We start from the raw sequence: 25,126 nt of genomic DNA, 5'->3' as shown, positions 1-25,126 counted from the left end.
TGCCATCTCATCTGTTGCTTCATCTTATATTCTTTATTTTGTTGTTTGGCACATTCAGTTGCTGCATGTTTCTTTTTTTATCTACAGTAGAGAGTTAATTATCCAAACGTCGATTATGCAAAATGTCAATTATCTGAACCAACCTTTCAAAGTTTTTGGGTAGGAAAAATTATAGAGTATGAATATGTAAGCATCATATGTATTAGCTTGAGCATGTTTTTTGAGGTTGTAGCCAGCTCGTGTGTGAAAAATATTGTTTATTGTCCACTGGAATTGCTGAATGGTTGAAAAGTATATTCCTGCATGCAGAAAAAAACAAGATTTTTTAAGTTTTTCATCCAGTTCAATTATATGTTTGATTATCCAAATAGTTTGATTATCCAAACTACCCTAGGTCCCAGTTTGGATAATCAACTCTCTACTGTACTTCTGGTTTGATTTCCATTCCCACTTGATGCCAATATGTTTCTGCTAAACTAAGCAGGGAAGTCATCTTAGACTTATTCTCCTCATGTTTCAGTACTTTCACTACATTTGGGTCTTGTGAGGTCAGCAGATATGTATGCAGTCCTACAATTGCAGATCTATATATGTAATCAATTTCAAAGAGGCCCATACCTCTTTCAGAATGGGAAATATATAGTCTTGGTATGCACTGATGTTTATAAATCATTTGATAAGCATGAAGCATCCTTCTTGTTTTCCTGTCCAACTGATCTAACACCTTTTGGGGCCAGTCAGTCAGCACAAAACTGTAAGTTAGGATAGAAAGATCAAATTGGGTTTATAGCTTGGTCTTTGTTCCTAGATGACAGCTCTGTTTTCAGTATTAATTTTAGTCTTCTAAAATATTCCTAAGTTTTATTTGCATTTCTTCATGTTTTATTGTTGATCCTTCATCAATTCTCAAATATTTATACACTTCCTCTTGCTCAAGTTCTTTTATATCACATTCTTGTCCCAAACTGATGTTTTCTTGGTGCTGCAGCTTTCCTGCTTTAAAGGTTGCTTTTGCACATTTATCAAGACCAAATGACATTCTTATATCATCTGAAAAAGTTTTGACCACTTGTAGTTGTGCTTTCAGTTCCCCATCTGATGAACTATACAGTTTTAAATCACCCACAAAAAGAAGATGATAAGTCTTTACACTTTATTGTTTTCTAGGAGTCAAACTTTAGCCATGACCTAATCTGTTAAGTAGAAACCTTAATGGGTTAAGGGCAAGACAAAAGAGCAGTGATGACAAAGATTCATCCTGGAATAATAATGTGTCCTTTATCATGGCTTAACTGCGAACCAGTCTGCCACTGTTTCATAGTCGCTGTAATGTAATTGAACTCTTTTATCCATGAATGTGGAATACTGTTAAATATTTTTGTAGCCTATCTATGCCAAACTTACATTCTTTACATTTTTACAGTTCTCCATTATGACTTTATTTAAAAACAAATGATCCTTTGTTACATATTACTTTATTTTATTACCTTTTTGTTCTATTGCCATGATTGAGTTTTCTTCTAAATGACTATAAACTCTGTTGGCATCAATTACAGTGTATAGTTTATACGTCATCGGAAGGCAAGTTATTGGTCTATCATGTTTAGGATAGCTTGCAGGTTCATTCTTATTTTTCTTGTTGTTAACTAGGTTAGTGTCTGATCGGGCTGATATTTCTTACTCATGACTAAATATTCATAAAGTGCTTTATTATGATAGAGATGGGGAAATTGAGAGCATCTTTGGCAAGTTTTAGATATTTTTCTGGCAGAGTGTCAGTTGCTAGGTTTGTTGGTTTTGGTTTAAGTAGCAGTTTTAAGATTGTTGATGCTTGGATGGGTTGTAAGGTTAATGGGATTGATTTATTGTATACTCTGAGGAGAGATGGGGGAGGTTGAGCACTGTTTGATCAACGCTAATATATTGTTTGTAAAGAAGGAGTTAAATTGGATTGCAATGTTGTCTGTGTTGTGGGAGCGATGGTGGTGGTAGTTTGACTAGGTTGCAGTAGTTATTAAATGGCTTACAAAAACTACTTTGGATTGTTTTGATGTTTATACTGGATTTTGATGTAGAAGAATTGTCTGTCAGACTTGATTTGTCTTTTAGCCATGTTTCTAAGGTGTGTTAGGGTTAGGTTAGCCTGCTATATTTTCCAGTCTTTATCTCATTGTTTAAGTAGCTAATTGGTTTATTTTGTTAAGCATGAGGCTGGTGTGGATTTAACTCATTCTGTTCATATTCGTGCCTGTTTGTTTATGAGGTTTAGGAAGGTTGTATTGAAATAAAACAGAGCACCATCTATAGGCAAGGTTTTTGTAAACTCCAATTATAACTGTGCAGGAAGGAGATAAAGGATTCCTTATTGAATTTACTCACATTGTGGACTTGATTATATATTGCTGGCTTATTTAGGTTATTATTTAGGTTATGTCATTGTCCGAGTGTATATTTTGAGAGATGGTCATTAATGCAGTCCAGTAAAGACCCTTGGCTAGTCTACTTCTACTGAATGATGATGACCTGGTTAAATTCAATATCCTCTCCCAAATTGATGAATCCTTTACTGTAAAACTCTTTGCTTATGTAAGTAGCTCCACAGAGGCATCTGTCCTCCTCAGAAGTAAATACAATGCCAAATTTAAAAATAAGCCCCTGTGTTGGAACCAAAATGTAAACAGGATCTACAATAGAAGAAAAAAAACAATGTATGTAAAAGAAATATAATTATCAGCATACCAAAATGTTCTTGCTAAACTTAACAATGATCTGTAGTCCTGACGAAATCAACCAAAGTCAGATATCAGGTAAAATAGCCATCCAGGTTAAAGACAACCAAAAAGCCTTTGTTAACTGTTAGACAACTCAAAAACCATGCCCACCACTACACAGAGCTAATAGTAAATGATAAAACTGGTGAACCAAAAGTAAAACCACCATCAGCTTTAATAGGACAGACAACAAGTTCAAACACGACTGACTTAGCGCTTTCACCGAACTAGGGCATCCTCAGAGTCAGTTAGTAAAATATTAAACAGTCCTTAATAAATGAAATTCAAATAACTTTACAGCCAATAAGCTTCCAAGTACAATAAAATTATTACAATGGTCTTGAGAATTAACTCCTGCCAGTACAATACAATTTCATTATACAGATAAATATTTTACTGCTCATTCAACTCAAATGTTTACTAGTAGTGTGTCACAAAACATTTTCCCTAAAAATTCCACCTATATTTTTCTTTATTAGAAAAACACTAATGTTTCAAATACTTAAAGCTTTGTGTTTTAATATACATGCCAAAGATAAAGTGTCATTGATGCCAGGTCTTGTACTGGCATCTGATCTAATTTGCCATAGGCATTCCCTGACTTCAAATATGTTTTGGTAATCTCCCCCAAAATCTTTTGTATAAATTCTGTCAATGACAAAAAATATGAATTTTTTAAGTTCATACAATCCTTGCTGTGCATGTACAAGGAATTAGTTAACTTCTTATTTTGTATGTCCCTGGTGTGTTCTAATATTCTTTGTTTTAATTTCCTTGTAGTCATACCAACGTAAAACGTTGGACATGATAAACAGGTGGCCACATATATGACCATATTCGTGTTACTCTTACAGTAACCTGGACACACCAGGGACCTTTTGTAGTTACCTACTTGAACATACGGACCATCATTGATATGTTTGCTTGCCTTACATTTTGCACATCCCTGCCTGGGTGTCAGTGTGTTCATGTTGTTTTCCTACAACCTTTCCTGTATCTCTTTGTTTGTCTGTTAAAATAGGTTTGAAATCTGTTTCCCTTCTTTGAATTTTATTCGTAGAAAGAGGTTATCCTATGGATTTACTAACATCAACCATAATGACATTATTCAAAGAAGGGAAACAGATTTCAAACCTATTTTAATAGACAAACAAACAAAGAGATAAGGAAAGGTTGTAGGAAAACAACATAAACACACTGACACCCAGGCAGGGATGGTGTTGCAGTACAACACTACGTCTGGTAAGGTGAAGGAAGTCATTGAAATGGGATGGCACAACATGTTTCCTACAGATATGTTAAATGCTACAGGAGATGGTCCAAAATTTATAAATAGTAGGGGTGCAAATATTAAGGAACTTTTAGAAAGAATTCCTAAACCTATTGGTCAAAAACCTGCAAGGATGGCAAAATGTGGAAAATGTAAGGCATGCAAACATATCAATGATGGTCCGTATGTTCAAGTAGGTAACTACAAAAGGTCCCTGGTGTGTCCAGGTTACTGTAAGTGTAACACAAATATGGTCATATATGTGGCCACCTGTTTATCATGTCCAGCGTTTTACGTTGGTATGACTACAAGGAAATTAAAACAAAAAATATTAGAACACACCAGGGACATAAAAAATAAGATGTTAACTAATTCCTTGTACATGCACAGCAAGGATTGTAAGAATTTTAAAAAATTCATATTTTTTGTCATTGACAGAATTTATACAAAAGATTTTGGGGGAGATTACAAAAACATACTTGAAGTCAGGGAATGCCTATGGCAAATTAAATTAGATGCCAGTACAAGACCTGGCATCAATGACACTTTATCTTTGGCATGTATATTAAAACACAAAGCTTTAAGTATTTGAACCATTAGTGTTTTTCTAATAAAGAAAAATGTAGGTGGAGTTTTTAGGGCAAATGTTTTGTGACACACTACTAGTAAACATTTGGGTTGAATGAGTAGTAAAATATTTTTCTGTTCAATGAAATTGTGTTGTACTGACAAGAGTTAATTCTCAAGACCATTGTAATAATTTTATTGTCCTTGGAAGCTTATTGGCTGTAAAGTTGTTTGAATTTCATTTATTAAGGACTGTTTAAAATTTTACTAACTGACTGAGGATGCCCTAGTTGGGTGAAAGCACTAAGTCAGTCTTGTTTGTACTTGTTGTTTGTCCTATTAAAGCTGGTAGTGGTTTTACTTTTGGTTCACCAGTTTTATCTTCTTACAAGAAAACAGTTTAATTTTGGACTAATAGTAAATGGTACCACCTACTCAGACCCAAGGGACTTAGCCAATCTACTAGCTCATAAATTTAAGTCAAACTTCAACTCCTCTCTCCTCCAGTATTCACAGATCACATATCTGCAAATATACCACTTCCCCAAATCTCCCAAGACTAAGTTCTCAAGGCATTATCCAAAGCCAAGAACACTGCTTTCTTGGGGCTTGATAACATACTGGGATGTCTACTGGCTATCCCGAATTAGGACCTGTCAAACCTTCAACAAAGATTATTCCATATCAGACTACAAACAGATTATGTACCAGTTGACTGGAGGACAGCAAAAGTCATCTCACTGTGAGGTATCAACTAACTCCAGTAATTATAGACACACAAGTCTGATGAGCCTCATCTGTAAGGATATGGAAAGGATAATTATGGAATTAATAAATAAGGACATAGGCAACCTACAAACCCTTGATGCAATCCAATTTTGTTTTGGCCGAGGCTAGATCCAGCCTTTCCAACATGGTTGACATCTTTGAGAAGGTTACTGAAGGGATGATTGAGGGAAAATCAGAAAACACCTCATATTTAGATCTTACTAAGTTATTCAACATCATTCATCACTCCAGTGTTGTACATAAACTCTCCCATCTGAATGTTAATCCCTATGTAACTTCAATGGATAACAATTTGGCACACAAATAGAACACAGTAAATTACAGTGGGCAGCTCCATCTCTTCCAAAAGAATTGTCACCAATGGTGTACCATAGAGTTCTGTCCTTAGGACACTACCTTTTGGCATTTACTTCTCAGAGATCAAAGCCAATGTTAAGGGATTATGGTTCTACAGTTTGCTAACTGTGACCTAGGTGCAATTATTAGCTTTCCAGAAGGCAACAAGATCCTACAAGAGTGTTTTTCCTATACAAATAGCTGATACCAAAATCATAGACTAAAACTAAATGTAAACAAAAAATATATAATAGCATTCTTCAGCAACATAATGTCCCCGCAACTATTGCATTAACAACACATCCCTAAAAATCTATCCAGTAATTAGGGAACTAGGAACCTATGTAGACAGTAAACTTGTCTTTCAATTACAATATATCCACTATTATAATAATGTCCTTTTTCATTATGCAGCTATTTAGAAAGGTTATGACATCCATGCCCAGAGATGTGATCATTCTGCTGTTTTCTGTACGTTATTATGCCATTAACTGAGTATAATGCTCCTTTTGACATGTACTTGTCCAAACACTTTACACAACTTGAATGTCTGCATAGTTTTCTCACTAAGAAAATCAAGGGTCTAAAGTATAAGAACTACAGTGATCATTTTAAAGCCTTATCCCTATTCTTGGTATCATCCAGGTTGCTGAGGGAGGACCTCTGCCTTTTATACAAAGCCTCAGCAGATCCTGCCCTCTCAGGCCTACTGCACAATTGCAAGTCAAATGATGGTATAAACATCCACTCAAGATATCTTAATCACTTCTGTAACATAAATAGAACATATTGGAAGAATAGATATGTATTACAGAGGATTCTACTTCTTCGCAACCATCGTGCTCACCACATAAAACAAAGTACTTCTCTTAATCTATTTTAACAAAATACTTCTCTTACGCTATTCAAACATAATCTGGACGAATGGATGGTAAACCACAAATTCATCCTTGGAGCACCTTTGTCTCTTGTGGAAAGGGGTAACATGTAAATGCTCTGCCTGCTAAGGATTATTCATATTTGAACTACAAAGGCTAACACACTTTATGGAAAGCCCCCCACTGCCCACCTTAGTAATATGTGCTAACCCTAACCCTGCCATCAACCATTACCCTACACTTTACCTTAAAAAATGCTACCACGGTTAAGACAAATTAGAGACTAGTGTTATGGTAAGGTTTAGTGTAAAGATCTTTTGCAGGTTCAGTGTTTAGAGTTTTCAATATTATATATATTTGACCTTTTTATGTTACTGTTTTGTGTTCCACATTAAGTAAGATTGATCATGTGTATACATGCACACACACACACACACACACACACACACACACACACACACACACACACACACACACACACACACAAACACACTTATACTTCTATCATATATCTATATGTATATATCTATCTATATGTATCTAATCTATATCTAATATATAGATAGGGGCTTCCCATAAAGAGCATCACTATTCTCTGTGCATATATCCCTCCAGATAGTAACACTCCAATAATTGATGAGATTCTACAATGGTAAAAAGATAAACTCCCACAGGAAACTATTTTATTAGGTGACCTAAACACTGAATGGCTAGCCTATAACTCTAAAAACCCTACTAATCACATCAACCTATATGGATTTTCTCAACTCATTCAAGAACCAGCTAGAGTAGACAAAAAATTCCATAAGGAATTTATACTTGATTGGACATTCGTAAATTACCCTGAACATAATTAACAAGTAGGCACGACTTAGTGACCATCTCCCTATTTTCCTCCGACGAAAACATACTAACTTACCCAAACCTACAGTCTATAGACAAGTCAGAAATTATTGCAATATTAACCCTCTAAAACTCAACACTATATTAAAAAATGTAACTGGGAACCACTATGCAGCCTTGGCCTAGACCAAGCAGTGGACTATTTTAATAGTACTCTTATTAACATCCTTGATTCAGTTGCCCCAGTAAGAAAAATTAGAGCTAAGCAACACTATGCTCCTTGGCTTACTAAATCCACTAGAGCCCTATTAAAAACCAGAGACAAGGCATGGAAAATCTGGAAGAAATATAACACTAGTCTATCCAAACAAAACTATTAACACCTTAGGAATCAAGTCAAAAAACAAATAAAGCTTGATAAACAGAACTACTTTCTAGATATAGAAAATAAACACTCCAATAACCCCCAAAAGTTCTGGCATGCAATAAAATCTGGTAAAACCTCCACACCAGCCCCCACCTCACCTCCACCTCTACAAAAACAGATAGCAATATAGCCTCCCAATTTAATCACCACTTTATTGAATCCATTAAATCCCTATTAACTCAACTTTCCAAAAATAGCTACTCATCCATACCAACAACTCCTAACAACTCACCTCCCTTTACACTCTCTCCTGTCCCAACCTCAAACATAAAAAAATACCTCTTAAAACTTAAACCCACTACTCTTGCAGCAGATGGTATACCTGCTCATTTCCTAAAAATGGCTGCCGACTCTCTATCCTACCCAGTCTCAATCTTAATCAACCGCTCCATACAGGAATCCCACATCCCTCAACTGTGGAAAATCTCTTACATTATTCCCCTTCATAAGTGTGGGAATTCCTAGGATTTCTCTAGCTATCGCCCCATAGCCATTCTGTCTCCTTTATCAAAGATACTTGAGAAATGCATACACTCTCAGGTCATGCATTTCCTAGACTCTAACTATCTCTACTCCTCTACACAACATGGTTTCCACCCACACCACAGCACAACTTCAGCCCTTCTCTCTTTCACAAACATGGTCAACCAACATAGAAGTAATAACAGATTTGTATCTGCTATATTCCTGGACCTCTCCAAAGCATTTGACATGGTTTCCCACTCCATTCTAATAGATATGCTTACCTCTCTATCCTTTGCACCTAACATTTTGGCATGGTTTAAAAACTATCTATCGGACTGACAACAAGCTGTCCAGTGGCAAGGAGTTATATTATCTTTACTTCCAACTGCCATTGGTGTACCTCAAGGTTCCATACTCGGTCCACTCCTCTTTTCTGTCTTTACCAATAATCTACATACCTCTACCCTATAGGCTTCACTCATACAGTATGCAGATGATTCCACCCTGATCTGCTCCTCCCCAAATCTTACCATCCTACAGCATCTCACCCAGGAATCTTTTACCTCATTAGAAAGGTGGATCACAGATATTCAACTTATCTTAAATCCCAACAAAACAAAACTACTTCTATTTACCCCAAACAAATCAAAAACCACTCTACTCTCCTTCTCTATCTCCTCCAGTAATGAAACTGTCATTTCACCCTCTCTCCACACCAAACTGCTTGGCGTTGAAATAGATAACAACCTACACTTTGACATCCATATCTGTCAAACTATTAAAAAGGTACACAAAATAATGGGGTCCCTATACAGACAAAAAGACTTTCTATCAGATCAAGCTCGGGTCACCCTAGCTCAAACCCACCTTCTTTCCACAGTCATGTATGCAGCACTTATTCTCACCTATGTAAGAAAATCTGACCTGGAGAAACCTGAGTCGTGTTATAACAAAATCGCCAAGTTTACAAAAAATCCCCTGTTTAGAACACACCATTGTATACCTCTTAGGCAACGTCAGTGGCTTGAGCTCCCACAGTTATTAACCTACAATCAACTAGTCATAGCTTATAACAACCTAAAAAATCCTGAAAAAACTCCAGCCCTTAGGCAACTACTGACTAACTACATTCGAAATCGACCACTCCGCTCTGCCAACAAATCACTCCTCTCTATCTCCACAGCCAATAACACAGCAGGTAAAGCTGTATTTTCTCACAGTATAGCAAAAATTTGGAATAATCTCACTCCCTCATTGACTTCTGGACCTAATACCAAACAATTCAAAAACTCCCTTAAGGCTCATCTTATTAGCTCTTGGCTATGTCCATGTGTTACTTAATCCTAGTGTACGCTACCACCATCTTTCTCTCTTCTCTCCAATTATCAGACCCTTGGTAAAAATGGAAGTAACAAATGGCATCTCTTGACATTTGGAAATGTTGTTGTGATCTCTGTCTGTATATTTTGATGACTAACTTAATGTTCACTTGTATATATTGCTGATATGATCTTTCTTTGCGTACTTTTCTATTATGCACAAAATACTGTTCAATAACAAAGTCTTTACATTATGTATTATTATCATTGTCTATTGTATTAATTAAGTTGAGCTTATCTCCCCGGGCCTCCACTGTAAATGGACCTCGTCCAGTTGAACCATCCTGGTTAACCTCTGGTAAATATATATACCAACTCCGAGATCGCACTACAGTGAGGAAAGGGCACATTTTCCAATTTTCACTGTACTGTGATTTCAGGAAACAGATTTCTATGAACAGCATTTTCATTCTTACAGCCATTCGATCTCTTTACTATTCGATCCGATGTCATTGATCCTATATATATATATATATGTATATATATATATATATATATATATATATATATATATATATATATATATGGGTGTATGTTCATTTTCTGCTGTTTCTGGTTAAAAAAATGCATATTTCTAACACATTATGTACTGATGAATGTATATGTTGGTGGGAAGTGTATTTGGTTATTTTAAGTGGACATGTATGTTAATGCCAAAACCTTCAGATATGCTGAAGGGTTCATAGTTAGGGGTGGGAATGCATATGTAAGTATTTGGGAATTAGGGTTTGAGTAAGAGGTGGAAAGGGGGATAGGTCTAATGCTGTGTTTATGCGTGTGTGTGTGTGTGTGTGTGTGTGTGTGTGTGTGTGTGTGTGCGCATTGGTATATGTGCAGCATTTGTGAGTGTATTTTGTAGTGGTACTATTAAGGAAAGGAGTTTTGGGAAAGTAACGTGCAGGCTTGGGGTTAGGACATGGAAAATTTTAGGGTTACCACACTTGAGTAAGTTGGTTCAATGGGGTGAAACCCACCTGCTCATCATTATTCATGTGCACTAACTCTAACCCTGTCATTGCACTTGTCCCTAAACCCAAGCTTGCACATTACCTTCAGAAAATTCCTTTCCCTCACAGAAACACTACTCCTGATAGTGGTGTTAAGAGTATTTCTTTTTGTACATTTTTTTTGTCTGACCAATTGCAAAAAAGGACTTTTTCATTTTGTGATCATTTGAATGTGGGGTGTAGGTGTGTTGTGTTGACTTTAATGTTGTTTGCATGAGGATTTTGTCATTCTTGAAAGTAGGTTTTGACAAGTGCTTATCAAGTTTTGATGGTAAGTTTGTTGTGCATTCTTGGATAGTACCTATACTATATGTATGTTTATGTAAATATATAAATTTATATCTATATATATCTATATATATATATAGAGAGAGAGAGAGAGGAGGAGAGAGACTATATAGATAGAGAGAGAGATAAATATGTAGATAAATAGTTAATGTGTAGATAGATAAATGTGTGTGTGTGTGTGTGTGTGTGTGTGTGTGTGTGTGTGTGTGTGTGTGTGTGTGTGTGTACGGGTCTACTACTAATTACCGACACGACGATTCCCCGACGGAAAACTCCCCGACGCCAGATGACCGACATCACACAAACCCGACAACGCAAAACACCGAACACCATTACACCGAACACCATTACACCGACACACGGAACGTAAACAACACGCGACACTACATAGCATACACACTAGCCCTGACCCAAACCCTAACCCTAAGGTCCGACACTATCGCACACTTCACCTACCTGCACCCTAACCCTAACTCACTTAACCCACCCTAGCCCAAGCTCCGACACTAACGCACACATCACCTACCTGCACCCTAACCCTAACTCACTTAACCCACCCCTAGCCCAAGCTCCGACACTAACGCACACTTCACCTACCTGCACCCTAACCCTAACTCACTTAACCCACCCCTAGCCCAAGCTCCGACACTAACGCACACATCACCTACCTGCACCCTAACCCTAACTCACTTAACCCGTCCCTAAACTACAGTCCCTCACTAGCACACACTTACCTTACCCGAACCATACCTCCGACACGAACACACACTCACCTTTCCCACAGCCTAACCCGACATCCCACAATCTCGAGCACTTACCTGACCGCTCCTAACTCCGTCACCATCGCACACTTACCGCGTCGCGATCACACATTCCCTTGTCAGTCTTTCCGCTGTCGGCAAATCACCCTGTCGGTACACTTACCTGTCGGTCATCTGGCGTCGGTGAGTTTTCCGTCGGGGAATCGTCGTTTCGGGCATTAGTAGTAGACCCGTGTGTATATATATAAATAGATATAGATATGCTTTTATCTATATCTATCTATCTATATATTTATAGTTCTATAGTAATTTAAAATGTTAAAAAAATGCAGCAGTGACTACCTACATGAAATCGACCTGCCCTTAAAACACACATTTAATATTCAGTGGTTGAAAGAACCAGACCAAGTATATTTGGGTTTCCTACATGTAAAGCATGTGAAATACAATTACTATATAACATAAAGAAAAGTGAATAGCTAGTGAGAGGTATTCAGCATACGCATAGCAGAGAGTTACTACAATGGAGCAAAATATCTTTATGCATATGAATTCTGTTTTACTTAAAGAATTATATATTTAATCATGGCAGTTGAGGGACAATGTTGCATGCATGCGTGTATGAGATATGACATGACCCTGGTGCAATGCATTTCTGGCTGGTAATTTTAAATGATCAGAAAATTGGAAACTCATTTTTCTCCCACCCCACCCCATTCACTCCAGACAATCATCCCATCCACATTTGGAGATTTCGCAAAGGCAGACATCATGGGTTTTGAGGTTAGGTCCCAACGAAGCCCTTTGATGGTTGCCATAGGCACCCCCATCAACACGGGAACATTTTGTGACTTTGCTTAGTGTGTGAACATTCCAACTCACTGGCCTATGAATGTTTTTATAGATGTAACCATGGCTACATTACTAATAGAGTAATATTTATTAGTTTTGTTGGTCCTTGTTTGCAGTCCACGGTTGAAGCAAATATTCCAGTACTTTTTCTGTCATGTTTGTAACCCAGCTTAAAGGGCAGCTGCTGTTTTCTTACAAGTGGATAGTACAACAGAACATGAAGAATATCTTGTAGAATTATCCAGCATTCCTTATTAGTCCATGCTATACCTTCTTCCATAAGAAGCAGTTTTTGTACAATGAAGTTTAAGAAAGAAAACTAAAAGTAAATTAGTTCAACAAGGCTTATGTGTAAATTAAAAATATATATGTTTCAAGAATCATGTGACAAATGTTATTTTATTTCACTTCTTTTAGACTAGCTATTATTGTAAGAGATTTTCTTTTTAATAAATAAGAGAAATATTTTGATGAGGTCTGTGGATGAAAACCTTGTCCACTGCATTTATTTTGACTTCTGTTCTTACAGCTACCATGTGATTGTGATTGTCTTAGTCTATTTCCTGCCACTGCTTGTCATGGGCATCACCTACACTATTGTAGGCATTACGTTGTGGGGAGGAGAGATTCCTGGAGACACATCAGACAAGTACCATGAACAACTGAAAGCTAAAAGGAAGGTAAGAATATATTATACTGTTTAGCTTGAATCACTGTGTAATTTCTAAGGACAGCTTCATTCTTAGATACATACAATATCTTTTTATTTGCCATATGAGGATTAGAAAATGCATTTTTATTTCTGCTGTGCCTCTACTTGCATTTTTTAGTCAAGAAAATTATCCACAAAAATGAATTGATCCTTATGATTTCAATTGAACAGTATCCTACCAATGATGTGAAAGACCAGATGTATTTATAGAAAGGTAGTGTGTTGCTGTGAACAGATTCCAGCTGTATGTGAGACTGGGTAGGTAGGACTCAGAATGAGAGTACTGTAAGCAGGCAGAACAATAGTAAACAGATAAAAGGACAGGGGGGAATATTTGTTCATAGGTAAATATTAGGCTAACTGGCTTTGCGGGCCATTTTAAGTCTAGCCAGTTTCCCTTTTTGTGCTCAAAATAACCTGTCCCACTTGGTTATAGATTGGCCTTACCCATCTCATGGTCAATAATTATATATTACCGCTAATGAAAATAACTGGGATCATACCATAGATAATTTGAGGAGACTCATACACGGGATATATCATTTAGGAGCTACCTCTGCACATTAGTAGTACAGGGGCAGTCCTAGGGTAAAATTTCTGTTTCCCATCCATAGATCTAAGTTGTACTTGAAATGGACAGGGACAGACTTTCCTTTTTGTGCATGTGGAGTCTGTTCCAGAGCAGTGGTATCCTCTGTGAGATATACCTCTCCCTCCAAACTGTTCTATAGGTGTTGCAGAAGAGGTTTACATCCCTAGACTGAGTATTTCTGATGCAATTTGACTTGCTGATGTACAATAAATCCATCAGTAATTGATTGGAGGATGACTTGTATGCCAGACACATGTCATGTCTTAGCAGGATCTCGGATGCTGAGTATAGTGACAAGTCTTTGAGTTGGTCCATGCAGGACATGTTGTTTAGGCCATATACACTTTAGTAAGGTATCTCTGTGGGCATTCCACTTGTTGCATGTGTCTGCGCAAAGGTATGCTAAAGGGGGCATTATATTCAATGACTGACATAATGAGGGCTGAGTAAAGGGGGACAATGACATCCCTAGATCTAGGCACAATTCCTTTGTTTATAACTTGTGCAATATAGAAGGACTTTCTTACAATAATAGACACATGTTGGTCAAAAGTTAGGTCACTGTCCATATACGTTCCCAAGTACAACTGGATCAACCCTTATTATTTCACATTAGACATGGTAAATCATAATATGTTGGTTTAAAAGCCCGTGTTTGCCCTCATTTCCCACCTTTCCTGTAACTAGTCTAGTCCAGAAACAAATTTGCTGTATCCAGGACTGCTTGTAAGTTTCTGAGCCCCCCAAATCTTTCTGTGTTGGAGGGAAGCCTTCTAGCTTATCAGTGGGAGTGGTAAGCACTAGGTAGCCTATCTACCACAAGAGTGGTTTCTGGCCCAGAAATTGTAGTTTATTAGCTGTTTGGGCAGTTTTTCCATCTCTTTCAACTTTCTGGTTTAAAAGCCTGCATTTGCACTTGTTTCCCACCTTTCCTGTGACTAGTCTAGTCCAGATACAGATCTGCTGTATCTGGGACTGTTTGTAAGCTTCTGAGCCCCCCCAAGCCTTTCTGTGCTTGAGGGAAGCATTCTAGCTTATCAGTGGGAGTGGTAAGCCCTAGGTAGCCTATCTACCACAAAATCCAGGTACAGATTCTTAGTTTTAGCACTTGAATTTGCTTATTCATGCTCAGCACTTGTTCAGAACTTGTTGTTAGCACTAAATAAGCTACAAATTACTACAACACTCAACTTTCCTCTTAACCTAGAGGAAAAGAGTTTTTGTATTTACTTTCCTCACTTGCTTAGAGAAAAACAGCTCTTACACTCACTTTCCTCACTTGTCTAGAGGAAAGTAGTTTTTTACTCAGGCATGTCCATGTGTCAGCTCCCATTGTTCTCTCCTGTCTATCTGATGAATCTGGGCATCTTGAGGCAATGAAGCAATTGCCTCATGTACAAAGGCAACCCTCTCCTCTTACCACCCAACACTACAACCTGTGAGAGATGCACTTATCTAGCCAAACTGGAGGTAAAGCTCTCTCCAACTAAGACTGAACCTGACAGTCAAGAGAAGAAGGTAAACACTTGCACTACACCACACTCATCATATACTCCCAGTAAACCTACACCACCAAAATCCACACTTAGAAACACAAAAACATTCGCAGTGCAACTTCCACCCCCCCAACACAACCGAAATGACACATAGCCCACAGAATTAGTGTGCCAATAAACCCCAGCCCATAAGGCAAATCAACGTACCCAACACACTAGTCATAGGTGACTCTATAATCAGACACACTGATGTCCCACTCACCAGGCTAAACAAGGAGAAAGCTACTGTCAGCTGCCTGTCGGATGCCAGGATCTGCCATATAACCCATGCACTCGGGTCACTCCACAACATGTACAAATATGACTCTGTCATTGTCCATGTTGGTGTGAATGACCTGAGATGTACCTCCCTGGACTACATGAAAAGAAACATGGAAGAGTTCTCCAATCTTGAAGCCCAGGCAGGTATGACCCTAGCCCTGAGTAGCATCCTGCCATCGCCCATAATGGTACCACAGTACAATGGCAAAATGATTGACCTCAACAATTGTCTAAGCTTCTGGTGTCATTCTAAAGGGATCCAGTATCTGTCTACCTGGGATAACATGGTCGACAGACCACGATGCTGTGCCAGAGATGGCCTGCACCTGTCACCCCTGTGACTCCGGATATAGGCTAAGGGTCTTGCTGCCCCTATAGTACCTTTTTTAGGCAAGGTTCAAATGACAAATTCACCACTGTAACAGGAACAGGCAAGCAAAACCTGAGAGTAATGCTACTCAATGCTAGAAGTCTAAATCTCAAAATGCACTCACTCGAGGCACTCCTTAAAATGGGGAACATCGATATCTGTGCAGTGACTGAGACCTGGTTCAAGGCTCTAGAGAGCACCCCTGCATTACCAGGCTGTAACTCATACCACACTTTTCGACCATCTAATCTGGAGCAGAACACCAAAGGCGGAGGTGTGTCCATATTCATTAAGGATATCCACACCTCCAGGCTAGTTACGCAGCATAATGCATCCAAGGTTATCCAAGTGCAACTAACTCTGGGCAAAACTGCAATCCAAATTGTAACTTGCTACAGATCCCCCACCATGCCCCTGGATTCCCACTCCTCTTTTCTTGATATACTGGAAAATATTAGGGTTCGACCAAACACCCTAATAATAGGCGATTTCAACTACACCACCATTAACAGGGAAAATTAGTCATGTACCAACTCCTTCACTAAACGCTTTCTGGAATTCATAAATTCCAATGCCCTGGATCAACTTATCCGCACCCCCACGAGGGGCAACAATATCCTAGACCTAGTCATTACCAACATGAGTGACTTGTGTTCCACACCTGAAATCAACTCCTTGTTGGTCAGATCCGACAATAAGCTAATCACCCTAGATATCCACATCCCGGCCCCACCCACCATTAAGGAAACCACGGTAATAAATTTCTCCAGAGCCAACTTCATGCTTTTTAAGACAGAAGTGGTAAACTTCATAACACCCATGCAGATTGACAACACAGTTACGACTGCTGAATCTTACACAAATGCACTCTATAAGCATTTACATGAGTGCATGGATCGTGCTATCCCAAACAGAAACAAGACGCTAGCCTACAAAAAAAAGGAAGCCAATCTGGTGGTCCCCTGCCATAAACAAACTCTACAACAGATGGAAGAAACTGTTGCAAAAGAGAGTAAAATCCCATGAGTGGAGGAGCTCCCTGGTCAGCCTCAGTAAGAAGCTGAGACCCCTTATAAGATCCTCCAAAACTAGCTACGAAAACAAAATCACCATTGTTTCTAAGGGCAACCAGAAAGCATTCAATAGCTATGTCAAGAATCTCAATGGCAACACCCAGATCTTTTTCTGAGTTATAACACAACGGTATAAAAATTACAGAACCAACTGATATTGCCAACATCCTGGCAGATAGGTTCAGTGCTAACTTTACGCCCCTCTCACCACCTAAAGGGCCCATATCTACACAGGAAGAATGCAGAGTCCCTGTAATCATATCTATGCAGGTAAAATCTGCACTCTGTAAAACCAAAAGCACAGCATCATTGGGACCGGACAACATCCCGGCTGCGTTTTACACAAACTTCAGAATGAACTGGCTCCCCACCTAAGCACCATGTTCAATCATAGTTTCATGCCAGGCTTTGTGTCCACTGAATGGTGCACAGCAACAGTTATCCCACTCCACAAAGGGGGAGCCACCACTGATCCTGGGAACTATTGCCCTATTAGCCCGACGAGCCTGGTATGCAAGGTCATAGAGCGGATCATCGTGGTACTCATAAACAAAAACATTGGTAACCTCCAAACTCTGGACCCCACCCAGTTCTGGTTTGTGAAAGGCAGATCATGCCTTCTGAACCTGATTGACTTCTTTGAGGCAGGCACCAAAGCCATAGATGAGGGTAAGGTGGTTCACACAGCCTATCTTGACCTCGCCAAGGCTTTCAACACCATCCCCCATTCAGGAATTATAGCTAAACTCACTAAACTAAGTATAAATCCCTACATCACAAGATGGGTTGCCAACTGGTTCACTGACAGAATCCACACTGTAAAAGTTGCAGACTCCAAATCTGACTTCAAACCAGTGACAAGTGGAGTACCACAGGGTTCAGTCCTGGGACCTGTCCTGTTTGGTATCTACTTCTCTGAAGTACAGGTTAACACAGAAGGCCTCTGTCTAACGAGGTTGGCAGATGACTGCAAACTAGGAACCATAGTCAAGTCCCCAAATGATGTGGACATCCTACAGAAGGGCCTCACTGAGACAGATGCCTGGTGTCAGTGACATGGCCTCAAGCTCAATGCCAAAAAGTGCATTGTCATCCCCTTTGGTAAAAACTCTGTATCCATGAACTTCCACATAAACAGCAGTCTACTTAACGCCAAATGTGTGATAAGAGACCTTGGGACCCAGGTGGACAGTAATCTCTCCTTTGATAATCACATCACCAGAATAATCAGGAAATCCTTCTATGTGGCACACTTCATCACAAAAGGGTTCTCATCCAGGAAAAAAGAGGTCATTGTTCCCCTCTACTCGGCACTCATTAGATTCATTATAGATTACAACGCCCCTTTTAGAATGTACCTCACATGACATCTTCAGCAGCTGGAAAGGCCACAGAAGTACCTCACAAAGAGGGTTACTGGCCTCAAACAGATGCCCTACACTGACCGTCTCAAAAAACTCCAGCTTTACTCTGTAGCATATCACCTACTCTGAGGAGATCTCTGCCTAACATATAAAACTATGTTAAACCCAGAGCTGTTGGACATGCTACATCTAAAGAAATCCCAGTCCCCCTGAGCTACACGCTCTAGGGACCTAAACCTTGTCACCACAATAAACAGGACATGCTGGAGGGATAGATTCCTGTCCCAGAGACTTCCTATACTCTGGAACAAGTTACCCATCTATGTCAAGCAAAGTTCCTCATTAGCACTCTTCAAGAAAAATCTTGATGAGTGGATGGGAAATAGGAAATACACCCCGGGATCACGTCTGTGGCTCTGCTTGACAGGGGCACAGGAAATTAACTTTCTTGGGTGGTGTAAGCCAGGAAACCTTGTTGGCTAGGCTTACTTAGGCCCTTGGGCCGATAGTCTAGTACCTACCTATGAACCTATGAACCTATAACACATCTGAAATATCCTGATTGTGATGGCTACCCCTGAAATCAACAGCTAACTGTGAAGTGGGCAATTTATATGTATCCTCTCATGAAGTCGGGTTATGTGGAATGTCTTGAGTCAATAGTTGAGGCTGTTTTTCACTTGATTCTAAAATGAGCAACCTTTCCAGTATAACAACATCCCCGTCACACACTGTACAGGCGATCACACACACTGTACAAGTAATCACAAAATATAGGTGATCACACACTGTACCTGTGATCACACACTGTACAAGTGATCACAAAGTACAGGTGATCACACACTGTACCTGTGATCACACACTGTGCAAGTGATCACAAAGTGCAGGTGATCACTCAGTCGACGTGATCACACAGTGTACAGCTGATCATACAGTTTAATGTTTTAAACAGCTTCTCTTACTCCCTACCACTGTCTGCACCTCAGATTACTGATTCATCACTACTCACCACAAAGTTACTGCTCATGCTGCATAGTCAGACACAGCAAATATCTGTTTTCCGATTAGCAGTGCTTTGATGATGAAAACAGAACAGGTTAATATTATATAAATGATTAGCTGTCCTTTGTCCACTGATGTTGAATGCATACATAGGGCTACCAGTCACACACTGAGTAATTTGCAGTTCCTTATATAATTCCTTCTTAGTGCTATCAGTTATTTTGCTTGTTTTGTAAATACTGACATAAATGTTTTTACTAAATCAGCCACCTTTAGTCCTCCTTAGCAAGCACTAATGTATCTTCTATGACATTACCTGTGACAGTGACTACTAATTTCAGTTTCTAAATTCCCTTGGAAATATGTACTTTTAATGAAAATTTGCATGCATTATGATTTGTCTCATCTTACATAATTTCCATAATTTGTAATCCCTTTTCTTACAAAGATTAAAAGTACAACAGATATTTCAGTTGTATATGAGACCTCAAGTGTTAAAGCTATTCTCTTATTTGCCATTTCATGTATAAACTGTGGAGTGAATCATCAAACTATGTTAGGGAATCCAGCATCAATAGATTTACTTTGCACACATTCCAGTTTGGCTTCAAAAATAGTACAATGCTGTCCCACTGAGGATGATATGACTAAGTACCACTATCCTCAATGCTGTCCCACTGAGGATGTCATGACTAAGTACCACTATCCTCAATGCTGTCCCACTGAGGATGTCATGACTAAGTACCACTGTCCTCAATGCTGTCCCACTGAGGATGTCATGACTAAGTACCACTGTCCTCAATGCTTTCCCACTGAGGATGTCATGAGTAAGTACCACTGTCCTCAATGCTGTCCCACTGAGGGTGTCATGACTAAGTACCGCTGTCCTCAATGCTGTCCCACTGAGGATGTCATGACTAAGTACCGCTGTCCTCAATGCTGTCCTACTGAGGATGTCATGACTAAGTACCGCTGTCCTCAATGCTGTCCCGCTGAGGATGTCATGGCTAAGTACCACTGTCCTCAATGCTGTCCAACTGAAGATGTCATGACTAAGTACCACTGTCCTCAATGCTGTACCACTGTCCTCAATGCTGTCCAACTGAAGATGTCATGACTAAGTACCACTGTCCTCAATGCTGTACCACTGAGGATGTCATGACTTAGTACTACTGTCCTCAATGCTGTCCCACTGAGGATGTCATGACTAAATACCACTGTCCTCAAGATGAACCCACTCAAAACAGGAATACATACATGATGAGGTTTCAATTCTTAGTGATCAGGAGGCTGCTTTTTTCTTCCTTTGTCCCCTACTAACATCACTATATCACACACACACACACACACACACACACACACACACATATATATATATATATATATATATATATATATATATATATACATATATATATATATATATATATATATATATATATATATATATATACTGCAATATGGTTGCTAAAGATGCAAGCTTGCTTTACATTGCATGTTCAAAACTACAAAACAGTTTTTTTAGTAAGCTGATGCTTCAGCACTGTATTGAAACCAGAAACAAACCATAGAATTCTTCTTCCCAGTTAGGAGTTGCCACAGTGGAACGACAGTCCACAGAATGATTGGCAGTGGAGTTTTACAGTGTTGAGTTGCCTATTACAGTTAGTTGCCTGTCGGGTGCCAGGATCTGCCACATAATGCATGCACTCAAGTCAATCCACAACAAATATGACTCTGTCATTGTCCATGGTGGAGTGAATGACTTGAGACATACTTCCCTGGACTACATGAAAAGAGACATGGAAGAGCTCTCGGATCATGTAGCCCAGGCAGGTATGACCCTAGCCCTTAGTAGCATCCTGCCACCATCCTGAATGATACCACAATATAAGGACAAAATGATTGACTTCAATAATTGGCTAAGCTTCTGGTGTCATCTGTCTGCCTGGGATGACATGATCAACAAACCACGATGCTTTGCAAGAGATGGTTTGCACCTATCACCCCTGGATTCAGGTTACTGGCTAAGGTTCTTGCCACCCCTATAGAGCCTTTTTTAGGCAAGGTTCAACTGACAAAACTACCATTGTAACAGGTTCAAGCAAGCAAAATCTGAAGATAATGTTACTCAATGCTAGAAGTCTAAATCTCAAGATGCACTCTCTCGAGGCTCTCCTAAAAATTGAGAACATCGATAACTGTGAAGTAACTGAGACCTGGTTCAAACCACAAGACAGCACCTCTGCAATACTAGGCTACAACTCATACCACACTTTTTGACCACCAAACCAGGACCAAAACACTAAAGGTGGAGGAGTGTCCATATTCACCAAGGATATTTGCACCTCCAGGCTGGTTGCCAACACAATGGATCTGAAATTCTTCAGGTGCAACTAACAATAGGCAAGACTACATTACAAATTGTAGCTTGCTACAGATCCCCCACCATGCCCCAAGATTCTCACTACACCTTTCTAAACATACTGGAATTATTAAGATACAGCCAAACACCCTAATACTGGGTGATTTCAACTACCCTGCCATTAACTGGGAAAATTACTCCTGTACCAACACCTTTGCCCAGATGTTCTTGGAATTCATAAATTCCAACACCCTAGAGCAACTAATTCATAGTCCCACCAGGGGTACCAATATTCTAGACCTGGTCATTACCAACATGGGAGATCAATGCTCCACACCAGTGGTCATCCCCTCATTGGTCAGATCAGACCATAAGCTAATCACCCTTAACATCCACATCCCACCCCCCTTTAAGGAAACCTCTGTAAAAAGACTTCTCCAAAGCCAACTTCATGCTTCTCAAGTCAGAAGTAACAAACTTCACGACACCCATGCAGATGGGAACTGGAAGTTCAACTGCTGAATCCTACACTAAGGTGCTGTATGAGCACATTCACTTGTGCATGGAGCGAGCCATCCCAAATAGAACCAAGATGCTGTCCTCTAAAAAGAGGAAGCCAATCTGGTGGTCCAATGCCATAAACAAGCTGTACAATAGAAGGAAGAAACTGCTGCAGAAAAGAGGAAGAACCCAGGATTCAAAAAACTCCCTCACCAGCCTCAGTAGAAAGCGGAGGTCCCTCATAAAATCTTCCAAACCTAGTTACAAAAGCAAAATTGCCAAGGATTCCAAAGACAACCACCACAAGGCATTCTATAGCTATGCCAAGAATCTAAATGGCAATACTCATATCTGCTCTGAGCTACAGTAGAATGGTACTAGATATACTGATCCCAAGGATATTACCAATATCTTGGCAGATAGATTCAGTGCCAATGTCATCCCCCTCTCACCCCCTAAAGGGCACATCAATACTGAAAGAATGCCAAATTCCAGTAATCACTGCCACTCAGGTAAAAAACGCACTCTCCAAAGCCAAGAATACAGCATCCATGGGATCAGACAACATCCCGGGCTGTGTATTGCATGAACTACAAAATGAACTGGCACCTCACCTATATGTCATGTTTAATCATAGCCTCACCTCAGGCTTTGTGCCCACAGAGTGGTGCACAGCTACAGTCATCCCACTGCACAAGAGGGGATCCACTTTGGATCCTGGGAACTACCATCCCATCAGTCTAATCTGCAAGGCCATGGAACATATTATCATGGAGCTTATAAACAAAGACAATGGCAACCTTCAAACACTGGACCCCACCCAGTTTGGGTTCATGAAGGGCCGATCTTGCCTTCTGAACCTGATCGACGTTGTCGAATCAGTCTCCAGAGCTGTGGACGAGGGTAAGGTGGTTCATACAGCCTACTTGGACCTGGCCAAAGCTTTCAACACAATTCCCCACTCTGGAATCATAAATAAACTTACTAAGCTGGGCATTAATCCCTACATCACTTAATGGGTTGCAAACTGGCTTACTATCAGAACACACACACACTGTAAAAGTAGCCGACTCCAAATCCAGCTCCAGCTCCAGACAAGTGGCAAGTGGTGTACCGCAGGGTTCTGTACTGGGACCACTCTTGTTTGGCATCTACTTCTCTGAAATACAGGCCAACACTAAAGGACTCTGGCTTACAAAGTTCGCAGATGACTGCAAGCTGGGAGCCATTATTGAATCCCCAAATGATGTGGATATACTGCAAAAGGGCCTTACTGAAACAGATGCCTGGTACCAGAGCCATGGGCTCAAGTTAAATGCCAAAAAATGTATAGTTGTCCCCTTTGAAAAAAACACATACCTGTGAACTACCACGTAGGTGGCAGTACACTAAACACTGAAAGTGTGATAAGAGACCTAAGAACACAGGTGGACAGTGATCTCACTTTTGATAACCACATAGCCACAACCGTTAGAAAATCCTTCTACATGGCACACCTCACTAAGGGCTTTTCATCCAGAAAAAAGGAGGTCATTGTTCCTCTGTACTCATCCCTGATTAGACCCATTATAGAATAAAATGCCCTGTTTGGTATGTACCTCACAAGACATCTGCAACAACTAGAAAGGCCACAGAAATACCTCACAAAAAGAATCACAGGACTAAAGCAGATGCCTTATGCTGACCGTCTAAAGAAACTCCAGCTATACTCTATCACATATCACCTACTCAGAGGCGATCTCTGCCTAACATACAAGGCCATGTCAAACCTAGAGTTGTCAGACATGCTACACTTAAAGAAATCCCAATTCCTCTGAGCCACATGCTCCAGGGATCTTAACCTTGTCATCACGATGAATAGAACATGCTGGAGGGATAGTTTCCTGACCCAGAGACTCCCCATACTCTGGAATAGGCTGCCCATACATGTCAGACAGAGCACCTCAATGGCCCTCTTCATGAGGTACCTTGAGGATTGAATGGGAGATAGGAAATTCACCCCGGGGATCACATCAGTAGCCCTGCTAGACAGGGGTCCAGGAAAGTAAATATATGTGGGAAACAATAGCCAGGGAATCATTATGGCTAGGCTTGTATAGGCCCTAGGGCTGATAGCCTAGTACCTCCCTATAAACCAGCCTGGCACTCAGCCTTCCACAGAAGGCACACACACACACACATGGAAAGTAAATATATGTGGGAAACAATAGCCAGGGAATCATTATGGCTAGGCTTGTATAGGCCCTAGGGCTGATAGCCTAGTACCTCCCTATAAACCAGCCTGGCACTCAGCCTTCCACAGAAGGCACACACACACACACACACACCTAGGGCCAATTTAGAGTGTCCAATCCACCTACAGCATGTCTTTGAGATGAAACTGGACACCCAGAAGAAACCCACACAACCACAGGGAGGACATGCAGACTCCACACAAAAAGCACTCCAGCTGGGAATTAAACTAGAGAACCTCTTGTTTAGAGGTGGCAATGCTAACCACTGCACCACCACAGCCACCCTAGAAACAAACCCTAGAATAAAAGAGAGAATTAGAAAATCTCTCTCTGTCTCTCTCTGTCTCTCTCTCTCTCCCTCTCTTTCTTTCTGTACTTGCAAGAATATATAATTTCAGTGGCTTCAGTGAAAAAGAAGTGTGAGGCATTTAATATAAAAATCTTCATCATCATTTCCTAGTTC

General features: G+C 39.8%; 1 protein-coding gene across 1 annotated transcript in view; it reads left to right on the top strand.

Moving 5' to 3' along the window:
- Positions 1-25,126, top strand: part of TACR3 (tachykinin receptor 3) — a 1,779,424-nt gene that overhangs the window by 815,560 nt on the left and 938,738 nt on the right. Inside the window, exon 3 of the mRNA XM_044062125.1 lies at positions 13,163-13,313. Coding sequence (XP_043918060.1) covers positions 13,163-13,313 — 151 coding nt within the window. The remainder of the gene's footprint in view (positions 1-13,162; positions 13,314-25,126) is intronic.

Source organism: Protopterus annectens, chromosome 2.part1, assembly GCF_019279795.1.
Source record: "Protopterus annectens isolate FY-2018-M chromosome 2.part1, PAN1.0, whole genome shotgun sequence".
NCBI lineage: Eukaryota > Metazoa > Chordata > Ceratodontiformes > Protopteridae > Protopterus > Protopterus annectens.
Note: the sequence above shows the minus strand (reverse complement) of the source record. Positions and strands in the feature narration are given on the sequence as shown.